Source organism: Perissodus microlepis, chromosome 6 (genome assembly GCF_051167445.1).
Source record: "Perissodus microlepis isolate ML-2025 ecotype Zambia chromosome 6, ASM5116744v1, whole genome shotgun sequence".
Taxonomy (NCBI): Eukaryota; Metazoa; Chordata; class Actinopteri; order Cichliformes; family Cichlidae; genus Perissodus; species Perissodus microlepis.
Window position 1 is genome coordinate 14,469,043 of NC_140466.1, and position 27,754 is coordinate 14,496,796.

The 27,754-nt window shown below is 39.3% G+C and overlaps 2 protein-coding genes across 3 annotated transcripts in view; both read right to left on the minus strand.

Annotated features, from left to right (window-relative positions):
• prr36a (proline rich 36a) overlaps window positions 1–1,289 on the minus strand; it is a 31,466-nt gene extending 30,177 nt beyond the window's left edge. For both annotated transcript variants that reach the window (XM_084930956.1, XM_084930955.1), the window contains exon 1: window positions 912–1,289. The gene's annotated coding sequence lies outside the window, so the exon portion shown is untranslated. The remainder of the gene's footprint in view (window positions 1–911) is intronic.
• Window positions 1,290–6,288: 4,999 nt separating this feature from the next.
• Window positions 6,289–27,508, minus strand: mcoln1a (mucolipin TRP cation channel 1a). Its single transcript, XM_084930959.1, has 14 exons — window positions 27,354–27,508; window positions 17,998–18,272; window positions 17,569–17,736; window positions 16,436–16,592; window positions 15,032–15,113; window positions 14,652–14,748; window positions 14,150–14,249; window positions 13,762–13,868; window positions 11,106–11,255; window positions 10,892–10,993; window positions 10,578–10,700; window positions 9,335–9,541; window positions 9,029–9,159; window positions 6,289–7,973 (listed from the first exon to the last, which is right to left on the minus strand). Exons 1-14 carry the CDS (start codon window positions 27,382–27,384, stop codon window positions 7,937–7,939), a joined length of 1,767 nt encoding a protein of 588 aa, XP_084787085.1. The 5' UTR covers window positions 27,385–27,508; the 3' UTR covers window positions 6,289–7,936.
• Window positions 27,509–27,754: the final 246 nt, after the last annotated feature.

Genomic DNA, 27,754 nt, shown 5'->3' on the forward strand with positions numbered 1-27,754 from the left:
CACACCACACCCAGTCAAGCCCCAAAACACAGTGATTATGTAATGCAGACTCACAGCCAAAACCTGGAGGATAAACAGCATCGCTCTATCATTGAGATCTGCAGACGGTGCCTCTGATAGTCTGCCTTACTTACTGCTTTGCCAGGTGGAGAGTGAGATCACCCCATGTGCAGAGATGCAAATATGAAAGCAGGCCTTGATGGTAATCTTGGAAAGAAACTACTAAGCTTGCAGTGCCAAGAAAACAAAAGGTGCACGGTGCTTAAAATGACTGGGGAACTTAACGCATGAATGGCAAAGTAAGATTCTCAGATGAACGCCTAAAGATACACCATATGAGGAAAAGAAAACACAAGATGCCCACATATCCAACTTTGCAAGCCTGGTTCCAATTTTACCTCCCCAATAGTCTGGTTTAGAGTTTCTGGGTGATTTAAACGCCTCAAAGGGAGCTTTAATAACACCGATTAGCAGAGGGCCCCGTCGTTCTGCCTCGCAGAACAATAGCGTGTGTACGCCGGGGAGGCTGGCGTGAAGCTGCTCAGTAAACTGAATCTGATGCCAACGGAGACCCTGTCAAACCGAGAACCTGGAGCACCGTACATCGGGATAAATTTCACCCCGAGACGGAACGGCACACCGGAACCACCGCCCAGCTCCGTGCTAACGTTTCACATCCATCATCCCATCAAGCTACACACCGACCACTCCACACCACAAAGAGGGCGTCTGGCTTCAAAACAAACGCTGCTTTCTTAATTTAAGAGATGCTAAAATAAAACAAAGAGGGTGAGCCGTTCTAGGCAGAACTGTAATTTTTAAATTTAGCAGAAAACTCTGCAAAGATGTAGCCTAACTCGAATGATGTCGCTCGCGGCAGAAACGTTACAGCGTAGTAAATTGTCCGTTACCTTTCAGCCGTCGTTAAGACTCCCGAGGAAACAAACAGTCGGCCCCTTTCGGCCCCGAAGACGACGCGAAACGCACTAAATATGCAGGCGAAGCCGTAAATTTTACTGAACTAACAATAGAGCCGCGCGTTCCGCGGCGGGCGTCCCTCCTCGTGTCCTTCCCTCCACGTTTGAGCAGCGGCAGGAGGCGACGGGCTGCTCCCCTTAATGAAGGACGGACCCGAAGGGGAGGAGTGGCGGAGGAGTCCGGCTGCAGACTGAAGGCGAAGCGTGGCGGTCATAAAAGAAAACGCAGATTAAATCCCACCGCCAGCCCAATCAAAGGCGCGAGCCCCGGCGGTTATGCAAAGCAGGAGTGACGTGATAGTCAAACCGTGTCCCTGTGTGAGTGCGTGACTTTAAAATTGGAAATCAAGGTGGTCCGGGAGGAATTCAGTAGTGCTGTGCGATACTACAAATTTTGGTATCGATCCGATATCAAGTAAATACAGGGCCAGTATTGCCAACATATAGCAGTGTGTCATGACATATGACATGAGTCATAATCAACTGGCAAGTTGTGAACACGTTTTAAAGACCACTAAATTGATAATAATTAGTTAACACAACCCCTCCACACACACACACACGCACACACACACTTTTCAGGGTTGTTTTTGTTTTTTTGAGGGGGCTGGAATTTAAATGTGCCTGTCTTTAAAGGACTTTATGTCAACCTCTTTTTAAATGTTCTATAGGCGATAAATAAAATATATTCATGTTTGAGATATATTTTTTCATTTTTAATAAATAAATAACACCATTCAGTAGGCTATATACTGAACTTAGAGGAGAGAAACAAAGTATCGATCCTTTCACTCTAGTATCATCCACTACCAATACCAGTGTTGGTATTGATACTGTCAATATTTGGATCAATCTGCCCACCTCTAGAATTTAGCCCCTGCAAATTTGTGGCTTCAACAGCATTACTTTGTCCTGCAGACACACACATCTTTTAAAACACAAGCACATGCTCTGACCAAGCTGAGATAACCTTGTCCTTTTTCCAATTTCACCCTCCCTAAGCCAGGATAACAAGATGGAGTATCTCCAGTTTGTAGATACGACCTAATCCTGCTGCTGCACAGAGTTAGAGTAAACAACAGGAACCATATCAGATTAAACTCCTCTTATAGGCCTTATGCACAGCATGCCTCTACCTTGTTTTATCATCTTTTCTCACAACTGTGGATAGAGAAAATCTTTTACCCCTTCACATCACAGTACCTGCTTTTATTAGATTTTTACTCATGAAGCTCCTCTGTGAAATATTCATCTTTTACTTTACTTTTTCCTATTCTCTTGTTGATTTTGCTTACATTTTTGTGTAATTTTCACCCTATTATTGCACGAGATAGGTGAAGAACAGAGTGCAGGCAGGTTGGATCAGGTGGAAATTAGTGTCAGGAGTGCTTCTGGCTGAAGAATAGCAGCAAGAGTGAAAGGGAAGGTTTACAAGATGATATCTTGTAGACCTGCTATGAAGTACGGTTTGAAGATGGTAGTCCTGACACAAAGACGGGAATAATTGGTGAGGAGGATGGACAGGATTAGAAATGAGTAGATCACAGGGACAGCTTAGGTCGAGCGCTTTGGACATGTACAGAAGAGGGAAAGCGGATATACTGGAGAAAGGATGTTGAACATGGAGCTGGAAAGCAGGAGGAAAAGAGGAAAACCTCAGGGAAGATTCATGGATTTAGGGGAAGAGGACATTGATGTGACAGAGAAGGATGTGGGGATAGGGTGAGAAGGAAGGAGATGAGCCGCTGTTGTTACTATGGGAGCAGCTTAAAGAAGGAGAAGAAGAATACGAGTTGTTTTTGTCCTTTTAAATTCAAGCTACAGTTCATTAGGAGCCAGCGGTGATTTATTCAACCAGGAGTTTTCCAAGAAAACTTTCTCTGCTTCTCCGCGGGGACAACGCCACTGAAACTCTCTGCCTCAGATTCCTTCACCCACATGTTTGCGATCTGTACTTAAAACCAAAATTCCTGACAAAGAACTGCAAGAGCTGCACAGCAGGTTTGGATAGTTATATCCAAAGAAAGCGAATAAGAGATTGAAATTGTTAATTCTCTGTGCTCACACTTTGGTACAGTGTCCACCGCCCTATGGTACGAGCCCACAATAGGTTTTAGACGCATGCTTTTATTTTCTTATCACAATGAGACTTTGAGCTGCAGCTGCAGGCTCAGTGAAACACTGAAAAGACAGAAGGACACAAAGACGAGCAAAATGGGTTTGGACAGCTGACATCAGCTGTTGTTTTCTCTTATGAGCACGGAGAAAGAATGAGGTTATTTAAAAGGAGAGGCCGTGGGTAAAGAGAGAAATCTGAGTGAAGGGGAAGAATGAAGGTTTAGCAAAAAAAATCATCAGCCTTGGACTCGCTGGTGTACACGTTCTCACTACACTTCGATGAAGACTGAGAAACAGAGAGAGAGAGAGAGTGTGAATCATGTGTCTCTCCATCCCTGCTCCTTTCAGGACTCTGGCAGTTGTTTCATCAGCTGCCTGTCATCCTTTCCAGTCGGGAAGGGGCCCTGCGCCAGAGCGAGGGGGGAAAACCCAAAGCTCCTCCAAAAGTTTAACTAATTCTTATTTTAACTCGTTGCCTCCTCTGAAAGCCTTCTAGAAGTAACCCTTGAAGCTCTTTTCTAAACTGAGTGCTTTCTGTCATAATTTCTGCCTCATTATAACACAAAATGACTGGGTATGCATCAGAGGTTAGGAAGGGCGATCTCTCCCTGTGCAGCTACCCTTGGAAACTATTTTAATGGTCATCAAACCAAATCTTTACTGATCTGTACTGAGGTGTCAAAACTTGCCACAGGAGAGGTCGTTCAATGTTGTGTTTATGGAGGAAAGCGTTAAGGAGATTTATTCACTTCCTGTTTTTTTTACGCAAACTGAAACCTAAAAACCTCTTGGGTGTGAATCCAGCAGAAACGATTTTTAGTCTCCATCTTTTAGTTGCATAAACTGAAAACTAATGGAATCCATCATTATTTCACAGGACTGAAAAAAAAGCTGTTATCCCCACACATCCTGCTCATCCATTTCAGATTGATCATAATGTTGTTACACAAGGGTGTGGCTCAGCGGTTAAACTGTCTTGTTTTTAAATCTGCTTCTTTGCTGTGGTCTTCACTCACCCATCTGCCCAAACACCTCACAGTAAGGACAGCTGCATACACAAAACAAAGCCCCCCCACACACAGAGACACACACAGAGACACACATGCTGACACACCAAACGGAACTCAGGCGCTGATACAGATTGAGTAACACGGCGCATAAAGATGAGGGGGAAGGAGACGGTCCTCGCCGCTGCCACTGCTCCTGCTGCAGGCCTGCGTTTTTGATCTGGGATGCTTTGTTAATTTAAAAGCCTGTGAAGTTCAAACGGCGAGTCACAAATGAACAAGCGGCATCAAACTGGGATCAACAAAAGGACCACACCTGACAATAGCATACTGCTACAACTGAGACCATTAGAAGCTTTTGGGAAGACGATTTTCCCTCTGGGCTTTCACTGAACATCAAAGGTGCTGAGTAAAGTAGTCCTACACATTCACACACATCAAGTGGAAAAAAATAATGACAGCGTCTAATCCAACAAGATGGATGGGCCATGTTTATGAGAGACATTACACTGTGGACCTTTCCTTCTGCCTTACACACTCCAACATGAGGCACCATCAGAGCAGTTGGCTACATAATGCATGATGATATTAGGTTAAGTGGGTGGAAGGCAAAGATGGGCTACATGAGCTGCTGCCAAAGCTTGCTTAGGACGCTCAGCAACCAGGAAATGAGCTCATGTGTTCTCTAACAGAAGAATTGCAATCTACCCTCTCTGGAAGATCAGCGCCCCAGCGACTCAGCAGAAACATACAAGGCATTTACAACATCATCATGATGTGTTTTAAAGCCCCCCCACATGTGTGCTTTTCATATGAAAGTGAGAAAAACAAGAGAGAGAGCAAGGCTGGAAATACACTCCAGAACAACACGAATCAAGTCCCTGCAATGAGATATTGATCTATATTTTCTTGAAAGAGCTCTTACAACCTTCAAATTTTTATAATTTACATCTATTTTTTAAGAATTACCCATCTTTTCATTTTCTTCCACTTATCGAATTCAGGGTCACAGTAAGGGTGGAGCCTATCCCCATATGATAGGCTGTCATAGGGTGAGAGCCAGTGTACCCCTTGGACAGATCATTAAAACCCATTTTCACTCCTTGGCTTATGACACAGTCTGAACCTGATTTTATGGTTTTAAATGTAATTCTAATGATCATTTTATACTATTTTATTATTGTTTTTGCTATTTGTGCCAATTTTATTATTTTAAATGTCATTTTAATTATCATCTTATTTTTTAAAAAAATTTTTCTTTATTTTATATATATATATATATATATATATATATATATATAATTATTTTTTTTTTTAACTTGTTCAATGTATCATTTCTGGCATGTCAAGTGTACAGCACTTTGTGCTGGGGGCTGATCTGAAAGTGCTATATAAATAAATTGCTTGCTTGCTTGCTAGCAGTCTATCACAGGGCTAACACACAGACATGAAACCATTGATTAGTTACTCGAAAGCTAATTTAAAGTCACCAATCAACCTAAAACACGAGTCTTTAGAACCTGGACAGAACATGCAAACTCCACATAGGACGTTTGCAGCCAGCTGGTGGATTTTAACCCCAGACTTTGTTTCTGTGAGGCAATGCAGTCTATTTTTGAAGACAGAACCATTAAGTTCCAGATTTGGATCAGTAAATTGTTCATGCAAATCCATCAATAATTTTGGATAGAGGAGAAAACCACTGGGACTTCTCCATTCAGGAAGTTGGACCGAAGAGCCAGAACCATTATCAGTGACTTCTCACACCCTCCATCACAGACCGTTCCCACCAGCTTCTGCAATAGCTTTCCCCCAGGGTCATCAGACTTCTGAAATCAAAACGAAGATACGCCACAACTCCACAGGTCATTTTTATTATTGCACTTTGTAGTATTTTTGCTGCTATACATTTAAATATAGTTTTTTTTTTTGTTTGTTTTTTTTAAATCCTGTGTTGTACCAGTTGGAATGTTATTTTATCCCTTGTACACTTGGTGTGTATTTAATGACAATAAATTTGAAATCTAAGTGTAGCTTTTGAGCAATCCTGGTAAAAATGACACACACACACACACACACACACAAAACACGATCATGCAAGGTTGCGTGAATCACCATCCCGACACATGAACTACTTCCTCCCTCTGCTGATGGTTAGGTGGAACAGCAGGAAACAGCTCGTTGACTTAGATCAGACCGGGAAACTTTAATCAGTAGTTTGACAAGTATGACAGGTCACACTACGTGTTGTCCCTCACAAGTACAGTTCAAGTGCAGGTAATTCATAAAAAACAAACACAACAACACAAAACAAAAACAAGATAAAAAAACAAAACAAAAAAAACTCCAGGGAAACACAAGATACAACATTTAAAGTTATGTATAATTTAGACATGTTGTCCATGGAAATCCAAAGTCCATCTGTATATTTAGCTTACAATTTACTCTGCTGGTGTTTCAGGAAGAAAATGAAAAGGCTGAAAAAACATCTTATACTTCATTTACCTACTCCTCCCTGACCCATAGCTCCCCTCTCTAAATGGTATTTGGAGTCCAGACTGGAAAAACTCCTTAAACTATTGTGCGTTTTTTTGCGATAAAAAGACAAACAAACATACATTATTCAAGTTTCTACTAAAGATCAAGTCAGTAGGCAGCAGTTAGAGACATCATTATGAAGACAACAAACAACCAAAAAAAGCAGAGCAAGCCACTAAAACAGGACAATCTGTTGTTTTCCTTCTTGTCATCTCTCCCAAACCAGACTCCGCTTTACTTAGAACTACTTATTGTGCTTAAAATAAGTCAGATCCAGTTTGCTAATGGTCATCAACGCAGTCTACAAACAGGGGTGCAGCACTTTTGATACACCGAGTTTCTTTTTAATACTTCAGCTTCATTAAAAAAATGTGGGTCTGAAGAAGAAACTGCAGCCAAGGTCAGGCAAAAGCTAAGTGCTTTGTTAGTGAACGATTGCGTCCCATTACCCTGATCATTACTGAAAGAAAAAGAAGCAATAAAAATGAAATAAACTGGGATCTACATTTGAAGGCAACATGATGCAGCACAGCCGCCGCTAATGACACTGGTCGAAACTTTATAATAAATGTGCAGCTCACAAAGAAAATGAATCAAATCCACGCCGTACGCCCATCTGCGGTCCCGTTTTCTGATATGTTTTGGAACTCTGTAAAAACAATCACATGGGGGATTTTTTGTCCTGTTCTGTTTAAATGTCATGTCATGATTCTCCAGCTAGCAAATTAGCTTTGGCTATAAAGAGGCATTTAAGAGATATTAGATTATTAAAATTTTTTAAATGAGTTCTGTACAATAAAATGTTGCTGAATATGATATAAATATCTAATTTTAAGAGTCTCCTCCTCAGGAGCCAACCGATTTGAAATACTTCAAAAGTAAAACGAACAAACAAACAAACAAAATATAGAAAGCACCAAAAGAGTTCCTAGTCTGGGTGAGCATAAAATACACCAGATATATTAAAAATACTGAATAATGTTTCAAAAAACACACTAGAACCAAGAGAAATGTCTGTGCAATAGCCTTCTTCGATGCTGCTGTTTATACAGAGGAAAAGGCCCAGCTCTTCATCAGCCAACAGCTGCTTCTTCATAAAGCTGCAGGTCCAAGAAGACGGCTGCTGTTCCACGTTTCCTTTGCAGAGCGCAGTTCCAGCCAATCGCAACTCCCACTTTGGAACAGTCGTTTGGTTTGACCCAGATACACGGAGACGCCTGGTGTTGGGTGGATGCAGTGTGCCCTACTGGTCAGCAGGGGAGGCTAGTGAGGTTTCAGAGATTGGTGAGGTTGATTTCAGTTCACCAGCAGGACATCTTCATACGTGGTTGTTCTGAGGGGAAAATAAGGTTTGATGACTTATCTGATGATTTACTACAGTTAGGATGTTTAACATTATTATCTCTATAATTACAGTTTCTTAATGGTAATATTTACTGAAGCATATTTTAACAATTTTAACAAAAGTAACACAATATTCACGGACGCATTTTTGATGTAATATGACGTAGAGTATTGTAAGAAAGCAACTTTCACCACAGCAGGAATGTTTGATTTAGCAGATTTTTGGTTTAAATATTTATTTTTACAGTGGTTGTCATTCCCAACAATTCCAAAGGCATCCGTGTCTCTTCCCAGGACTGAACCGGGGGGATCTTTTGCCTGTTAGGTGAATGAGTAAACCACTCCACTATGTTATTCAAAACAAAACAAAACAAAACCAAAAAATACGATTGAGCTGGAAACTGTATTTTGTTTTTAAAATTAAGGACAAAATATTGGTGTGTTCATAATCATGTATGCAACTTTACGTCTTTTTCAGTGCTGATCATTTTAAGGATTTTAAGGACCTAAATCTGGTTGTCGGGGTTTTCTCTGTATTATTTTAGTGTCTTTATCTTACCAATTAAAGCACCTTGAGGTAACTGTTGAGTAAATTTGGTGCTATATGAACAAAATTGATTTGAATATATGTTTGGAAAGACTAAGTCATGAGAACAGGATACCAGGAGAACTAGATGTAAATAGGACAAAGGATGTATAAAAGTGAGGAAAGAGAAAATGACCTGATTTCCTTCCAGTGTGCTTGGTCAGAGCCTGATAATTAAACACCAGTATAAATGGTAGAGAAATATCGTCTTTCTCTCTCTTTTTCTCCTCATCAGCAGCCAAAAATGTAATCAACTAACTTTGCGACGTAATTGTGAGGTTGATATTTTTGTGCTGTCAGCTTAGATTAGGGAGTCAGACTTCACAGGTTTTGTGGTTGTTTAATAAAGCCCGCTGTCGCATTTATCTGCTTTGGTCTTTAGAAATGTAGCATTATGTTAATTTAATGTACATGTTTAAGCTTTCAGGGGGGGGGGGGGTCACAGGAGACTCACTCACCTGTCACAGCAGCAGAAGAAGGAGCAAGGTGAAGTCTCCAAACCTCTGAACTTCCCAGAATTCGGTGCATCTGTGCACTCTGCTATGAAGGCGTGCAGATCTGTTATGTGGATTGGTTCTTGGGTTTGATGCTGTGGAAATCAACAAAAAAAAGACACTACTGTTACTTTCCTGCTCTTTATTTGTAGTCCACAGTAAATACAGAAGCAACAGTTTGGATGCTACGGTGAGTTCTTTGTAATGCAGACTGAGTGATTCTATACATTGTAAATAAACTGATCCTTTTTATATGCAGCAATTTCCTACCTTGATGGTCTCGTACGCTCCTGTGATGAGAGCGATGAACAGAGACAGCACCATGTAGATGAAGAGGGAGATGAAGGTGTACAGGTAAACTTGGCTAAACAGCCACACTAGAGGACTGGTCTCCTGCATCTCTGCGAACGTCACGAACATGTCGTCGCCGTTAATGAGGGAGAACAGACACTCGGACACCATGGACAGAGAGCGGAACTGTATAAAAAAAAAAAAAAAAAAAAAAAAAAAAGGTATTTTAATTATCAAAGCCTTAAGTTTTAGCAAGATATTTTCCAAAGGTTAGAGAAAAAGTCAAATTTCTGAAAACAATTTAAAAGTCAGAATAAACTGTAGTTCATGTTTCTGTTCCACTGATTTACTCAGTGGACGGAGAAATGTCCGAACTGTTTAATTATCTTCTCTGTTACACAACTTAGATATTATTGCAGAATGGCATTTGTGTGGCCTACTAAAAAAAATTAAAATAGGCACGTTTTGTGTGTTCACATTTACTCATATACACCGATCAGACATAACGTCATGACCCCCTGCCTAAGATTGTGCTGTTCTCCTTTTTGCTGCCAAAACAGCCCTGACCTGGTAAGACACCACCAGACCCCAGCACATGTGCGCTGGTATCTGGCACCAAGATGTTAGCAGCAGATCCTTTAAGTTTTGAGGCGGAGCTTCCATGGATCAGACTTGTTTTTCCAGCAAATCCCACAGATGCTGGATTGGATTGATTTAGGGGGAATTTGGAGGCCAAGCCAGCACCTCAAACTCATTCCTGAACCCTGTTTGCTTTGTGGCACCACCCAAGGTTTCCCAGCAGAACATTGCCCAAACATCACACTGCCTCCGTCAGCCTTGCCTTATTCTCATAGTGAGAATAAGGCAAAGGCAAACACCTGGCACATTTAAATCATGGTGCCAGGTGTTCCCCAGGTAAGTGACGCACACACACCCGGCCATCAACTAGATGTGAAAAAAAAAAAGATGTAATTCACGAGACCAAGACACCTTCTTTCATTACTCTGTGGTCCAGTTTGCCCATTTTTCCTGCTTCTACTGCATCAACATTCACTTGGTCCCCAGTATATCCCACCCACTATCAGTTATTCACTTCACCTGTGAGTGGTCATAATGTTATGCCTGGTCGGTGCAAGTGAACTAAAACTTCAAAAGGAAAACTTAAAATTCCAAGGAGTGGAAACAAGTTTTGGACATTGAGTTTTTCCCACATTTAATTCACCTTGACATGGTATGGTCCCAGGACGATCCAGCCACAGAAGCAGTAGCCCAGATAGATGACAGCCACACAGCAGCAGAACCGAATAACATTGGGGAAAGCTGCTCGAAGTGTCACGATAAGGATCTGCAGCAGGGAGGTGCAGAAACACAACACAGATCAAATTACAGTGTGTGAGAGGCCAGAGACACTAAATTAAATGGCCTTCTACATTACATCAACCCACAGGAGGAACTTCTCACTTTCTGACAAGTTATTAAATCAGCAGCATGTAACAATGTTATCAGAAGCTGTGCACCAGCACATCTGCGACTTACATTGTACTTCTGGAAGAATGTGAGGTAGCGAATGACTCCCACCCACACTAAGAGAGTGGAGGTTCCCAAAAGGATGGCACAGAGGTCATAGGAGGATATATTCTGTTGGGAAAAACCCAAAGGAATCGGCTTTTAAAAAAAGCTAAGACTACATGTACATGTTAATGTGTGTCAATGCTAAAACAAAACCCCAAAACTAATACTGATATTAGACCTTTGTCTCGATGCCGATTTTGATGAAACTGCCAGTGATTGTAAAGATGTCACTGATGATGAGGAGGATATACCAGCCGTTAATAAACTCAAGCCGGTCTCCCCAGCACACTTTACGATCTAGCGTCGTCTTAAAGAACTTCACAAACTCCTGCAGAGCAAAGAGAGATTAGCCAAGTTTACACACATCAGTAGAATACAATATCGTCACTGATTTCTAGAATCGATTTGATTCCGATTCGCAAGGTCCCAAATCGATTCGAGCCACGATTTCGATTCGATTTAAATCGGGAAATTTTGCCTCAAACAGTCAGAAATATTATAATTCTGATCATTTATCAGTACTGACACTTCATCAGAGGTGTGAGCATCACAGCAGATGCGTTTATGTCAAAGTCAGTGAGGATAAAACACAGAAGAACATGAAGGAGATTTTCTTGGCCTGACTTTTTATAGCAGATAACTTATAATATTATTAATAATATTCTGCAGTAGAACAAAAACGGAAGAAAACCATGACTCAGTATATAAACCTGATGCTGCTGAAGTGAAGCAGAGCAAAGTTACACAGGTTTTGAACAGCAGAAATGAGGCTTTCTTGTCGGAAGTCATAAAAAAAACCAAACCAAACCAAAAAACCAAAAACCTAAACAGCGGCCGACAGTGCTGTACACAACGGTAGACTGTTGGGTAATAAGGAAGTGAAAAATGCAGAAAATTGAGCTTTTTAGATGGGAAACTCCTCTCAAATTAAACTGAGAGAGGGAGAGAGAGAGCTCTGCAAGAAGTATCATTTTATCGTGGTGGAAGCAAAACAGCAAAAGTAAGAGGGCATTCATGACGATGTTTATGTGAAGCAAAATGTGAAGCTTAGTTTGGATCTTCTTTTGCAGCTGGTTCAGTCAATTTGGATGGAGAGCGATGAAACCTGCAGCTTCAGAATCTAGCGCAAAAAAAAGACGTAAACACAAAGTGCGGACCCGACGAATCGGAATCGGTGAGCTGCCGGCTTTCAGCCGCGATGTCTGTGTACGTGGCGCCGGGTGAGAAAGCCAACATCTCACAGATTCTGATGCGTCGGGTCCGCGCTTTGTGTTCACATCTTTTTGCGGAATCTGTTTACCTGCTCTCGTTTGCTATTTTAGCTGTTTGGTGGTTGTACAAATAGTTTTGTGAGGTTTAACCTGAGATTCTGGTGTTTCTGGCAAAATATATTTATATTTAAAAATCGATTCAGGATTTTAATGAATCAATATGGCTTTGTTAAAGCTAAAATTGATTTTAATCAATAAATCAATTACTGAAACTCACCCCTAATACAATATGGATCCCCAGTCAGGCTACTATTAGCTTTCACAAAATTATTTAAGAAAAACATTTAAAGGTTAGAATGAGAACCTACTAGAGATGGCACGATACCACTTTTTCATGTCCGATACTGATATCATAAATTTGGATATCTGCCGATACCGATATGAATCCGATATAGTGTGTTTTTTAATCAATAAACCTGTTTTTTTAATATCTTGCTGCTTTTTGTATAAGTTCATACTCAAGTAAAAAAAAACAAAACAAAACAAAAAAAAAAAAAAACACCCCCCACCCTCCACCTCATGATGCTTAATTGACGTAATCAACTTTAATTTGATGCAGTGTGAAAAAAAATGCACAGAAATAAATTATTTTTCAGGAATAATTAAATAGATTTAACATCTTTCTTCAACAGAACTGCAGACTGCACAGATGGTATCTTCCCAAAGGAAAAAGTACTATAGCTTACTAGGGTATATTAGACTTAATAGTTACTATATACAGTAATGGACTTCTATAGATTTTGCATCAGATTAAAACTTTGGGTGTAAGATTCGGAAAATTATTTATTAAAAGCTAGACATTTTAAATGAGAATAAGAAAGAAAAGTATTTCTTTGTGCCCCCTTTTCCCTGTTAATGCCCTATCGGCCCCCCTGGCTAAACTTTGCTAGATCCGCCCCTGCACAGTTAACAGCCGTCAGCTACGTAGAAAAGGATCCTGGTGTAGAACGTAAATAAATTCTAACAACAGCTTATCAAGCTTAAACGTGCTGCTGTTGTTCGGCCGCTGGTTTCCTCTTTCTGGCGCGAAGTGGGTGATAGACAAGCAAGAGAGACGACTTGCGACAGAAAAGGCGATCAGCTGATCATTGATCAGTTTCATGATTGAAGTAGCAGCAAGAAGAGGGAGGGAGAGAGAAGAGACAGTCGCTCCATATATCGGTTGTAAAGCTTAACGCGGGGATGCTTTACAAACAGAGATGAACTTACACACTTGCTTTACTTCTCTCTGGGATCACTTCCTCGGAGATGAAATGCCGGTTTGGTAGCGAGGCTACAAATACACACAACCGCTCTATCACGTGCTACGATTATGAGCCGAGTTACGCCGTGTCGCAAGTTTTGTGAGGTGCTTTTTTGATATTTAATGGATCGGATTACATTTTTTATTTCTCTCCGATATCCGATCCAGTAATTTACGTCAGTATCGGACCGATAGGTAATATCGGATCGGTCCATCTCTAGAACCTACTACTCTGAGTCTGACATTTCCTTAGAACCTGATGTTCCTCTAATGTGAGTGGACCCAGGTGATAGTAAAGTTGTATTGGAGATTTTCTTTACCCATTGCAGCATGATGCCTCGTATTATGGAGCGTCCGCACAGCATCAGCGACAGTATGCAGATCAGAACCACAATAATATCAAATGCCAAACGTGCGTACGTCTGAACTGGAGGTTAAAGAGGAGAAAAAAAAGAGATGTGAGCAGTCTGTCTCCTCTTCATGGCTGCAGTCTAAGCCTACTGCTACACACTTCTGTATAAATAACTTCACTCATTGTAACTTCCTGTTGGCTCATTATTGTGAACTAGAAACAACTTTGTGATATTTTGTAACACCTTTGCTTACATGTTTCTAGTTTCATCACTGGTGTCATATTTGGCTTGCTGTACTACTGCTGCAGTAGTCCCATGACCACTAACAGATGCTTCTTCTTTTCTGTTTTCTCACCTTGTCCAGAGATGCTCGGGTCTTTGCACTCCTTTATTGACGCCTGGTTATCTAGCCGGATCTTCACCTTGCCACTGTGAGCCTTGTTGTCCAGAACTATCTGTAAAAGAGAGAAGAAGGTTTTAAATGACGCACACAGCTCGGCCTGCGAGCACAGCAGCTGTTCAAACCTGTTTGCGAACGGCAGTCAACTGGAACTAAAGAGTAAACTTACACGGCTGGTTTCATAAATGGACTGCGCTGAGGCTGGTTTGTTTGTTTTCACTTTAACTCTTTCCCCCATATTCGACAACCTCCCCCTGTAGCTTCGATACCCTAAGTTATATCAGTAAACACTTGGTTTGACAACCATTAGAATAGTTTCTGGGTTCTTCCAACAGTAGATGTATGGGGAAAGACCACCCTCACTAAATTCTAATGCACAGCCAGTAATGTTTTTCTATAAGCAGGCTTGACATATGACAGCTCAAGCATGTGTTGAGTCTGAAAGTCTTTAACTCACTGTTATATGAAAGGTGTAGCAGTCTGGGATCTCGTTGTTGATGATAGTCTGGATATTTATCGCCTTCAGCTGGAACTCTATGGTAACATTAATCAACCTGTTTAAAAAGAAAAACAAAACAAACAAATAAACACAAAAACATCTAATTTCTAACAATGAAACCAAGGTGACTAAAAGAATGATCAGAGGCACACATGCAGGACAAGAAACACAACATGATTCATATCATATCTCTGTGGGTTTGAGTCGCTGTCCTTGTATACATGCTTGTGTTTGTTTGTTTGTCTATGTGTGCTGCAGAGGTATGTGATCATTAGATACCACGCAGATAATCTTGTCAACAAAGAGGAAACGAAGCCATGTGAAAAATGAAGCCGTACTTGTGGAACTTGAGTGTAAAGTTCTTGTAGTTGCTTGTGAGCGGACCCTGGGGGATCGTCATGGGGTTCACACCAACACACTCTAAAGATTACAAACAAAAAAGAGAGAGGAATATCATGCTGAGAAACTACTGTCAAACTTCAATTTGCTTTCTTATTTTATATACAGGAAGCACAACATCATTTTTCAACTGCTAATCTTTTTTCTTAACGTTGATAAACTGAATGAAACAGACACTGGCATGAGGAAGTAAGAAACTCTTAGGCTGTGCAACAACTTCTGTAATAGGAACTATCGTTATGACACATGTTTGATGTAACATGTCAAGAAATGCTGGTGACTGGTAGTCCCTTTAATGCCTTCAATTTTAATCATTTATAGAAAGGAGGACAGTCATTTCAGACTTAACTGTATTGCTTTACAGCTTCTCCCGCTGATAAAGACCTCCTGTACACTGCACCAACCTACTTAACTACTTTGTTAGTCATTGTTTATATGACAGAAAGTCATTTAAACAATGACTTTCTGTTATTTAAACAATTAAATAACAGAAAAGTTCCTGTTCCTGTTTTTTTAAAAAAAAAAAAGATCTACTATAGATTTCCGTTTTTATAGTTGGTCGACAAAGAATGTTTTCTGTAAATCAACAAAAAAAATAAACTTTCTGTAATTTAACACTTTATTTCTTGAAACTGAATTCCAAAGAGTTAGCTGCATTGTCGACAAGATAAACAAATTCTGCTTTGGTGAGAGAAAGTTCTTTGCGTTGCATATTATTACATCCAAAATACGATTAGTTGAGCCTGTTATGATCTATTGACCAGTCATGACTTGACAAAAATGACAAGACATTAGTCATTTAACTTAATTATTTGAAATCTGTGGGGAGTGCACTGTTCTGTAATACAGCTGCTCCTCTGAGTCTGACTTTTCCTTTTAAAGTGACAGAACACATTGTGATGCCCACCTCAGGCAACAAATGCAACTGGGGACTTTTTGCAAATAACCACACTCTGCTTGACCTCTAATATGTGTGAAATCCTGCCCCTAACCACTTTCCATGGAAGGTTTTTTTTTTTTTTTTTTTTATCTGGTCTCTCTCTCTCTCTCTCTGTAGTAATCTCTGCATTTTTCTTGCATTGTTGTAAAGTGGGAGCCCAGATTTCATTTCTTTGAGTGCGTTTGACAAAATTCTCAGCTGAACTACTTGGTACACAAAGGCAAAAACTCTTCATATGCAACCCGCCACCAGTAAATGTGAACTGTCATTTTACAGAACCAACGCCTTGTCACATCGAGAAAAAATTTCACACATTAGCAGTCTGCAGAGCCGAAGGCAGCTTTGAGGCCCCGTTAGCCTTGTTAAACACAACGCAGTGTACAGTGTAGTTCACGCTGCCTACCTTTGATGACACAGGGGTCTATGCTGAACGTGTCGTTGGCGGGGTCGATGTGTCCCTTCTTGTAGTACTGCTGGCAGAGAAAGAGGGCGCTGCCATTCTCGGCACGGTCATAGACATATGCATAGCGTCCCACTGTGGTCTCTGGCAAGGCCAGATACTGGGAAAAAGGATGAGATTAGACTAATTAAGGATTATCACTGGGTTTTATGACGTGAAGAGAATACAAGCTTCCATAGAAACAGGCCACACATGTCTTAGCTTTCAGCTAATATCAGTACGATCAATACAAGAATGAAAGTCAAACATTTCGAGGGAATGGCGTTGCTGTCTGGAGTCAAATAAAACTGTCAGATTTTATGTTGTCAGCTTTCTACAGCTCACCAACTAAACTATGCACGTGCTGTATGTGTAAGCTCTGCCCTTTGTCTTCTGGTTATCAACCAAATAATGTAATGTCTTCACTGACAAACATCTTTTAGCCTCGTTCATACCATAGATTTATTTGACTGTGACATTGAAATAACGTGAAAGCACATGCAGAGAAACAGGAAGTGAGCTGTATGTCAGACCCACTGTGTGCAGATCTAATCAGCGTTGCTGACATCCTTGACAGTGACTTATTTTGTAAACTATGGTCATTAAACTTCATGAGGCTTACTTTCATATTTATACAGTCAAATTTGGGTATATAAGACTGAATGTGTGGAACAGGTGAGCAGTGAATAGCACTGATGATCTACTGCAATGCAAAGTTTGGCTGGAGAATCTCAGATTCTGGTATTTAAATGGAGGACACTGTGACATGGACTACACACCCAAACATTCGTGCAGATCAGTTTCTAACTTCACTCAGTGTTTATCTATGGGAATAAAGCGAGTACAGTAGCAAACCATACTCACGCTACAATGATTCCCATAGTGATCGCACCAAGTCAGAAAAAGAACCAGAGATTATAATTTAGCCCATGTTTGGGGAGAATGATGGAGACTTAAATAATATAAAGCAGAAAGTTTTCATGCTGTGGCTAATCAGGAAATTCTGTTTAAAAAGTCGTTTAATAAAGATAAACGGTTACAAATTTCAGTTCACAAAAAAAAAAAAAAAAAAAAAAAAAAAAAAAAAAGATTATCACCTGCTCCACGGCGTAGAAGATGTGGTCGTAGACGTCCTGCTGTGTGTAAACGGCAAAGGAGTCATCTGAGGACTCATCGTAGTCCTTGAGGAAGATGTGCTTGAAGGTCATAGTGTTCTCCTCCTTAAAGGTCACTACCACCTGGTTACTAAGGCCAAACAGCACCAACTGCAGCAAAAACAGGCACGGGGTATAGAGAATGATGTGAGGACGATAAGAAGCTGTGACAAAGAAAAAACCCTTATGTGGTGCGTTACTGTTACAGCCCCTAAACAGATAATGTTTCATATTTGATATTCAATTTGTGTGAATGTTGAAACTTCTACATCATCAGCGTGATTCCCATTAAAATGTACGTAACCAGAAATGTATCCAAATCAAGAGCACCCCCAAAAAGAAATCAGCATTAAAGTATAATATATGATGTACCTGAGTGGTGACAACAAAAATTTTGGCTAGCTGCAGGATCAGTTTAAAAGGATAGCGCCCCTTGGCATGATATTTATCACAAGGGCTCATAAAGAAGTATTTTAGCTTCCTGCGAATCGCCTCTTCCTCTCCAGCGTGGACCCAGTGACATCCTGCTGCTGTGGCAAACCGGTGGTGGTTACAGTTGTTGTCATGACTGTTAATTTGATAGTCATCCTCGCCACTGCTGTCTGTGGAGCCGTAGCGAGTCACCGGAGAGGGAAGTCTTTCCCGCTCTGATAGGGGAAAAAAAAAAAGATTTTAATTTTTCTAAAATATATCTTTTTAAAAACACTCTTTAAATTGGCCAACAAGTTTACAATGAGACCCTGGTTGTTCGGTAAAAAATATTGTCCAATGTATCAGTAATTTACCAATAAACTGACCTGGTCTACTAATGCAACACGTTAGTTGATAATGGTGTAGAATATATGCAAGACTAGAACTGAAATCCAACCTCTGAAACAGACTTTTATGGAAGCCCACTAAAAAAAAAAAAAAAAAAGAAAAGAAAAGGATCCATAACTCAAAATTTCGAGTTATTTTCTCGAAATTCCGAGTTAATAAATCGAAATTTCGAGAAAGTAACTCAAAAATTTGAGAAAAGTAACTCGAAATTTCGAGTTAGCGCTGCCAATCAGTAATCTACGTGAAAGACGTCATTTCCTTGTTACCCGGAAGCTGAAGCCCTCAGCTACAAATGCTACAGCTAAGCTACCGGTATTACATCCAGTCGTGAATGCACAGATTGCTGAGTGTTTTCAGCCTGGCTTCACAAATGATGAAATCCCTGTGTTATTAGCTGAATCACATGGTGTTACTATCAGCAAACGAACTCGCGAAAGCGCCAATTTGTTGGGATCCGTTTTTGAGTGCGCGTTCCTCTGCGCCATATGCTTCCGGGTAACAAGAAAGCGACCTCATTCACGTATATTTTTGATTGGCAGAGCCATATGGGCAGAAATCTGTGCCATCAGAAACTGAATTTGAATAAGTTAAATTTGAATTTGAATTGCTCAGATTGAATCTGAATTGTAACTTGAATAAATGCTTTTGAAAACTGAATTTGAATTAGTCTAATTTGAAATTGAATTTATGGTTTGAAAATGATCATCACTAAATTGAAATTGAATTTTATATTTTGAAAATGAATTGATTTGCTTTGAAACTGCATTTTATTCTTTAAAAATTCAGCTCTCGAATAATTTCAGTTTCACTTCTCACCATTCAGTTTCAGTTCTACAATTCAATTTCAGTTCCAAAATTCAGTTTTTTGGAACTTACATCCGGTTCCGGTTCAAGCGCAGATTAATAGAACTACGTTTTACAAACTTTGTAAATAAACAAACAACACTTCTCATTCTCTAAACGTTTGGCCACAGCTGTAGATTACACTATCAGTGCTTGTTCACTCTTGGCAATAATTACATTTCTAAATTTACTTTGTGCATTTACAGGTAAACAATATCTAATATTTTATCTAAATGACTGCTTTGTCTTTGAAAAGGGTGAAGAGCCTGAGGCCGGTGACAGTCCAATTCTACTCTAAGTACATCCTTACAGTGGCTCACAGGACAAGGCCACATTCCTGTCCTGCCAGAAGAGAAGAGAAACTTCAGAGTCTTCATGCAGTTCAACCACACCTGTCATATTCCATATGACAGGGGTCTCAAACTCCAGTCCTCAAGGGCCAGTGTCATGCAACTTTTCCATGCCCTCGCGGACTGAAGTTTGAGACCCCTGCCGTATGGTGTTCATGCTGTTTTCTACCCCACAGTTACAGCATGTCTGGCTGCCTGTTCAGCATATGCAAAAATATATGATGAGTTTAAGCATGTGATGACTAAGGCCTTCCATTATGGTGTTTGTCATCACATGTCACAGACATCTGGATGATCATTTGGAATAAACTAAAAACTAAAAACTTGTTACTTCATCTTTTATCTTTATTATTATTATTGTTCTTATTTTACATTTTTCATTGTTAGGCATTAGGTTTATTTGTAGTAGTCCTTTCCAACGTCTTTCCCTCTTCCATGTTACTGTGTCAGCTTGTCAGCATCTATTTGGGTTTGGAAGTGGAACAGAAAGTAAAGAAATCCAAAGTGCCATTAAAACCAGGAGAGGTTCTTATATTTCAGAAGGGATTAATTCAAAAGAAATGACCTCAATGCCATATTTTATTTAGGAACCCTGGAGAGCACTTTGCAAAATAACACATTCTTATAATTTCACCCTCAGATGAGCCAAGCTACGACTGTCAGGGAAGGTGATGTAGGTACAGAGCATATGAGAGTGGTTAAGTTAATGTCTCTTGTCTAGATGAAGGCACAAGAGGGATCAATGGCAAGGCGTAGAGATTCAGTATCTTCAGTCTTCAGTGGACACTCCATTTCTGGCACAAAACACCTGTAAGAGATGGTCGATTTAGGAGGTGACCCGACAACTTCAGCATGTCAAACATAGTAATGGAGCAGTATGTTTTTTTCAAAAAAAAAAAAAAAAAAAAATCTAATTAAGCATGCACTCAGTACCCTAAGAATTATTATGGTAGTTAAACACAGTGATAGTTGTATATCATATTATATCACTTCAAACAGAGGTGATCCAGTAATGCTGCACTAATGAATTAGACTAACTATTCACTTTAGCTAAAGTTATTAAGTTGGGATGCTGTGTAAGACATAAATAAAGCTAAAATACAAAGGTTTGGACACTGTTTTGCATGTTTCCCTACTGTAGGGGTCTCTGCAAGCATACAGAGGGGGTACTCTGAGAGGGTACAAGATGACAACTCTGGAATTCTACTAGAAACAGTCGATCATATTTGTTTGTCAAAGCTGAATTCAGGGCAAACTACGCTAAATTAGCGTTTTTAGCTAACAGCTACAATAAGCATAAAAGTTACCTTACGGCTATCATTTGTTAACATGACGCTTGTTCTTATACATGTAATACATTTATTACCTACCTGAGAGTTTATCCGCTGGTCATTCGACATGACGAATGACTTCTGAAGTCTTAATTCAGCTCAAGATGTTGTAGATTGCCGTCAGTAACACTTTCGGTCCGCTAGTAAAACGTAGTTCTATTAATCTGCGCTTGAACCGGAACCGGATGTAAGTTCCAAAAAACTGAATTTTGGAACTGAAATTGAATTGTAGAACTGAAATTGAATTGTAGAACTGAAACTGAATGGTGAGAAGTGAAACTGAAATTATTCGAGAGCTGAATTTTTAAAGGATAAAATGCAGTTTCAAAGCAAATCAATTCATTTTCAAAATATAAAATTCAATTTCAATTTAGTGATGATCATTTTCAAACCATAAATTCAATTTCAAATTAGACTAATTCAAATTCAGTTTTCAAAAGCATTTATTCAAGTTACAATTCCGATTCAATATGAGCAATTCAAATTCAAATTTAACTTATTCAAATTCAGTTTCTGATGGCACAGATTTCTGCCCATAGGAGCTAACTCGAAATTTTGAGAAAAGTAACTCGAAATTTTGAGTTATATTTCTCGAAATTTCGAGTTATGGATAATAGCTTCTTTGTTTTTATTTAGTGGCGGAAACGGGCTTCCATAGACTTTGGTCCAATAGAACATGCTGTGAAATCTTTAAATCTTTCAGGTCTGGTTTTCATTATTCACATAACACAGCATTGTATCTGAGGACTGGTATTCGTCAATGTTAACAAAGGTAAATCCACATGTGCAGCGTTTTTCTCGAACTACTGGAAACTTCTCCTGAACTTACTTTAGTTTACTCACTCTTCATGCAGTTGTTTTTTTATTCATTTTTGAAAACGCAGCTTGTTCCTCTCAGTCAGTAACACTTTGATAATCGCAAAAATCTTTGCATTTTTATTGACTTTAATATAATCTATATCAGATGCTTATTTATAATGATAACATGCCTTGTTGTGGTGAAATAAAAAGATGAACTTAACTGCTAAACTTGAATCACGATAAGCTGAAAAGTACAAGGCAAAGATAAATTGTGGCAATGAAGTAATTATGCAAAACACAGAAATTCCTTTTTGTGCAATCAAGCAGTTGCGCTGCTTTCCCTGCAACCACGTGTTGCAAGGAAAGCAGCCGTCATGTGAATTGAGCAGAATTTCACATATCTAAGTTTTTTTTCAGCTGAGACCAGTCATTTATGGGCTGACTATGCATCCAAGCATGATTGGTAAATGACTGGTAAAAGGAAATTAGGAAATGAATGCATTTTTCTGTTATTTCTGACTATTGAATAAAATGTCCATGGTTGAGTAAATGAAACTCCACTTAACAGCATTTTACAGTTACAATGTTGGTGACTGAAAAGAACCTCTAGGCCTAAAAGTCCTCTCTTCAGGAATAACACTGCAATCATTTCCTGGAATACTTGATTTAATCTTCCCCAGACTACTAGAAACAGATTCCTGAACACACCACGGTTTTCTTGGAACCCATCATAGTCCTCATTGTGTCTAATACTTTCTCTTTATCTCAGCTCTCATTATCTCAGTGAGGTCAGCTCTGCATCACATGACAGCTGACCTGTCCAACTCAAAGTCTATTCAGACTCACGTGAAAGAAGAAATGCTGCTCTCAATTAACCAACACGCTTTTAGTCTCTAACGTAGTTTTTTTTAATGACGCTGATTCATACACTCTGTTTAGGTTTATTGAGTAGTATTACTTTCCACTTTTTCCTTCTTGAGAAAAAAAATAGAAAAGTTTGTGAGAAAGTCTGAAACTCTATATTCCTGAAGAGTCTGCTCTCCCAAAAGAGTCAAAAGAGACTGTTGCAGATATCAAGTATCTGGTTTCTGCAATTGGTAAGAGATGATAAATCTGGCCCGACTTTGTTAGCCACGGCTAAGAACAGAGAAGGGCACACTGATTTTGACCTCGGCCCGATGATAAGGTGCTTTTGATATCAAATGCAAAACACACGGTGCGGTGTGATGTTTACGTGTCATGGGTTTTTGCAGTTGAAATTACACAAACATGATGTCAGGTTTCATTTTTTCCTTCTATGACACTGGTTATATCAGATAAGTTTCATAAAGAGACGTTATGACGCTCATGAAATCCTTAATGTAAGTCTGATGGAGAGTTCTGGAACATCACAGATAGCAGCTGTTTCGCAAGCATATATCAATGACAGACAGGTACAGCTGTGTCAGGTTTTTCAGTCCTGTTGCCACAGGTGTCTAAAATCAAGCATCTACGCATGCAGTCTGCCTTTACAAACATTTGTGAAAGAAGGGGTGGCTCTAAAGAGCTCACTGAATTCGAGTATGGTACTATAAAAGGATGCCACCACTGTAAGTCAGTTCATGGACTTTCTTCCCACCTACATATTCCACAATTAACAGAAAGTGGTATTACTGCAAAGTGGAAGCACTGAGGAACTACAGCACCTCAGCCATGAAGTGGCAGACCACATGAAGTTACAGAGTGGGGTCACTGTGTGCAGAGGTGCTTCATGGCATGGGTTTCCATGACCGAGCACTTCTTGTATCTAACATCAAATTTAGATAAATGCACTTTAAAAGAAAACCTTTTCTCTGATGAGCTGAGTGAAATGTGTGTTAATGTGCACGTGTGCAAATTAACAAAACCCCTGACTCTGTCGGCACTTTGAACTGAGCCAGATGCTTTAAAAAAAATGATAAAACTTCATCTGTTCACAGTAATCAGCAGCTTTTACATACTGCACACACAAGATAATTCTACAATAAATATCAAATATAAAATGATACAAAGAACGTGTCCATATTAAGTGCCAAATGCATATGCACATATCAAAAATTTTGTTTTGCGAATGTCCATACAGATCAATTGTATTTTACTCTTTTAAATGTTTGAAAAAAATCAATCCTATCCATTCATCCACAAGACAATATATCATGTTTTAACACTGCCTTTATTAAAAAAACAAAAAAGCCCCACTCACACACTGTGACCCAATCACAGCTAATACTTGTCACATGTTTTTTGGTTCGCTTACCCTGCTTATTATAAAGAAAGGAACAAAGAACAGGGTCATTCAGTTTGTTCGCTTTATACTGAGGAAACAACACGGTGGCAATAAACCTAAAACTCTTTACGTAATCTGTTTACTGACCTTTAATCGACAGTTATGAGTTATTTCTCAAAATGATCACTTGCAAGATCACATACACGGCTGAATTAGGGAGGCAAAACCTGTTAATCATACACGACGTGTCAGCAGAGCAAACTACCAGCTTAGCAGTGTCTCTTGCAAATGGGAAGTAAAACAGGAGAAGTAAACCCTGTTGTGTCCAGTATTAGTCAGCATTACCTGTAAGAAGAAAGTTCAGCGAAATAACTTTACACAGCAAAGTTTGGAGCTGGAATAACGCCAGGTTTGTCGCGCAATATTCCTTCACTTTGTTTATAAGATTACCGTTCCTGAAAGGAAAAGCCTCTTTTTGCAAGTAATTACCCGTGACACAAAAGTAAACAAACAAGAAACCTCAAAAGGAGAGAAGGGCTGTTAGTCTTACTTCTACTGACATGGATGCAGGCGGAAAGTTTTGACAGGTCATTGATGAATGGCTTCTTGGACTGTTAAAGGAGCAGTCCGCATGCTTTTGTTTCAAGTGACAAGCATATCTGAGATGTATTTAAATCAATGTTATAGTTTAAATGTCACAGTTTTGCTTTTTTATATCTAAGGTTGAGTAAAATACATTGCTTAATTTAGGAAATCAACAGTAAAAGGAGATTTTATGGTATCTGCATGTGATAAACTGCAGTAAACCAAAAGCCATATTTGTAGGGGTCACTTCCTGCGGTAACCAACACCTGCAGTTAACCTGTGAGAATTTCTAGCTGTAAAGTTAAATAAATAACACGCCAATGAACATTTGGTGTTAGCACAGTATGATGGAAACAGTTTTTTAATTATCTCAGCTAGAAAGGAGGCCGGGCTTCGGTTGCGTGCCTCGGTGAGAGGAATGTGAGGCATCCAAAAGAATCCAACAACTTAACATTTTACGCAGACAACTGGGGCAGCATTCATTTATATCTACGATCGTAGGAGTGTATTGATTGACATGGCAGATAGCAATCAGACAAACAAAAGTGGGCGCAGGCCAATGACTAAGCCATCCCATTTGACACTTAAGAGACAGGATCTCAGATGCTGCAGAAATCTATAGAAATATCTGGCTCTTCTGGTTCAATGTCGCCTGTGGCACTCGCGGAAACACTGATAAAGTTGCCTTTCTATCAATCAAAAACTGGAAATCTCTCATATCAGTGTTTAGATCTAGTCTAGTTGTCCAAAGTAAAAGGCCACACACAGGCTAAGAATCGAACTCTTCCACTTATAAAAAAAAAAACAACAAAACAAAACAAAAAAAAACTTAAAGGAAAAATCTTAAATGAAAACAGAAAGACTGGCAGCTGTGTTCAGGGTTGTTTTGCATGTAGGAAGTGATCCATGAGTGAACTCAAATTGGTTTTTGTTCTGCAGGAATATACATAACTTTAAGCATTTGGTTAAGATTTTTTTCAGGTTTATCTTCTTTGGAAGCGAAAAAGCCCTGATAATGGTTTTATATGCTGATTTTTTTTTTTTTTTTTATATATAGCTATCTCTCAAAGTTCTGTTGCAACGAACCGGCAATCTTCCAATTACAAGGCGAATGTCCAACTCTTGAGCCACGATCGCCTCATACATATTTCAGGAATATTTAACATGTGTCTCGTTGAGGTTCGTTGCTTACTTTAAGTTTTCAACACTGTCAGAAAGTCTCAAAAGGTTACTTCAGTTAAGTCAAATTTCTTCTCTTGAGGTCAAAAACAGACTTTCACTATCAGTTAGAAAATTCTCATCAGCATGTCTCACTGGAGCTGTGCTTCATTTTATACACACTAATAATCCATCAGAAAGCAGAGGCTCAACCATGCATGTAAGAAGCTTATCAGACAGAGGCAGCGTGACTATGCACGAAAGACTTCAGATGCTGATTTCATAGGTTTGCTAAAAAGGGTGGTGGTCTTCATGGTTGTAGTGCAGGATTTGATCTGGGTTTGGGGAGACAGTCTTCATTACCAAAGTAATACTTTTCCTTCACTGGCTCCCTTATTTTAATAACTTTATACACTGCTGCACATTTCAATCTATAAAAACAGTGCATAGTTTATCAGCAGATTCATATTGGCTGCAAAATAGTCAGTAAATCAAGTTTTATAACAAATGAAATTAAATGCTGTACTCCCTTTAGACACTTTTGCAGTCCACAGAGCTTTCAAAAAGTAAAGTTTCAAAAGTACAAGAATGTGGTAGTACACACTATGACTGTCACCTTCTTATTCTGTTACTTCCAGTACTGATCCCCATACCCTTCCTATAATGTGAAGACAGTTATTGGAAGAAAGGTTTGCTTCACAGGTTAGCTTGAGACTATGATTAGAGGGACCACTATCTCTGGCATTGTTATGTTGAAAACTGCATATGGATGATATTTTATTGGAGGATTTCACAATAACTACTAATTAGTGCCAAGGCATCTAATTCTATTATAATCTAGTAATTACAGTCTAGAATGCATGCAGTTGAAGGTAAGCTCATTAAAAACGAAAACAATGACATAACTAACAATCATCTTTCATTTTGATGGGCCTGTCAAAGAGTTTCAAGATTAACCAATAATCCCACCGTTCATACATCTTAGAGAAAGGACAACATTATAGGAAGAATCCACACAAGCTAAACATATGACAAAATACAAAGATATTAAATGCACAGTGTTGCAAAATTAATAAAAACAGCAGATCTTTCTCTTCGTGTCATAATGTGTTTTTGATTTGCATTTATTGGTTTTTAATGCTCTGCGTTAAAACAGCGCCCCGAACAACTTCTGTGTTAATCTTTTCGAGTTAAACATGCAGTATATCATGTGATCAGACATGTCCGAGTTGCATGTCTGATGGAGGAGCAAAAGAAGGAAAATCCCACTTTGTCAACAAGGATTCAAATATGTAGTCATGGAGCAAAAAAAGAACTGATGTTAGCGGAATATTTGGACACAAAAACCACTTGATGAAACCACTGTACTTAGCAGCCCAGAAGATGACAGAGCATAAAAACAGTTTCGTCTGAGGTTGCAATGTTACTCAGGTTTAAACTCACTACCTGTTAGCTTTTAAACACAAAAAATCAGGTTAAAGCTAATTTAGGCATCGCAAAGAGTCAGCAGGGGAGTGTACTAGAAACCAAAGTAAACAAAACCACAGTCGTTACGGACAAGATAAATTAAGTAGTTAAATGTTAGCTCTACATTACCAGAGGAGTCCTTCCGTCCTGTCGTAGCCATGTAGTTATCTGTTAAAATACATAAATAGGTGAAGAAAACGGTTAAACCTATAGCCAAGCGGGTGCTTTCTCGGGAGCTGTAACTGTTGATCACTGACGAGGTTAAAAACTAAAAGCGTTTCCGCTCTGTGCAGAGCACGTGACCTATATCAATTTGACCACGTGACTCCTGCAGAAACCCTCTCGCGCTGACATTTTTTAACAGTTTATATAGTTTTCTATTTTCTAATTCGTTTTTATTTCTACTTCGTTTGACTATTTGTTTTCAGCTTAGTTTATTTCCGTTTCCAGAGTTTTCTTGTTTCAGGTAAATTTTTATTGTTTGATTATTTGTTTAAGTTTATTTCTTTTTCTCAAACCTCCCTCAGTAT

Bases quoted from the DNA above. Each gene is read 5' to 3' on its own strand.
- mcoln1a (XM_084930959.1), bottom strand. From the start codon at position 27,384: ATGGCTACGACAGGACGGAAGGACTCCTCTG. The intron at 16,593-17,568 runs GTGATAATCTTT...CCTTTTTCCCAG, and splicing joins TCTTCTACGCCGTGGAGCAG to TATCTGGCCTTGCCAGAGAC. The intron at 9,160-9,334 runs GTAGGAAATTGC...TGATTTCCACAG, and splicing joins GAGCGTACGAGACCATCAAG to CATCAAACCCAAGAACCAAT.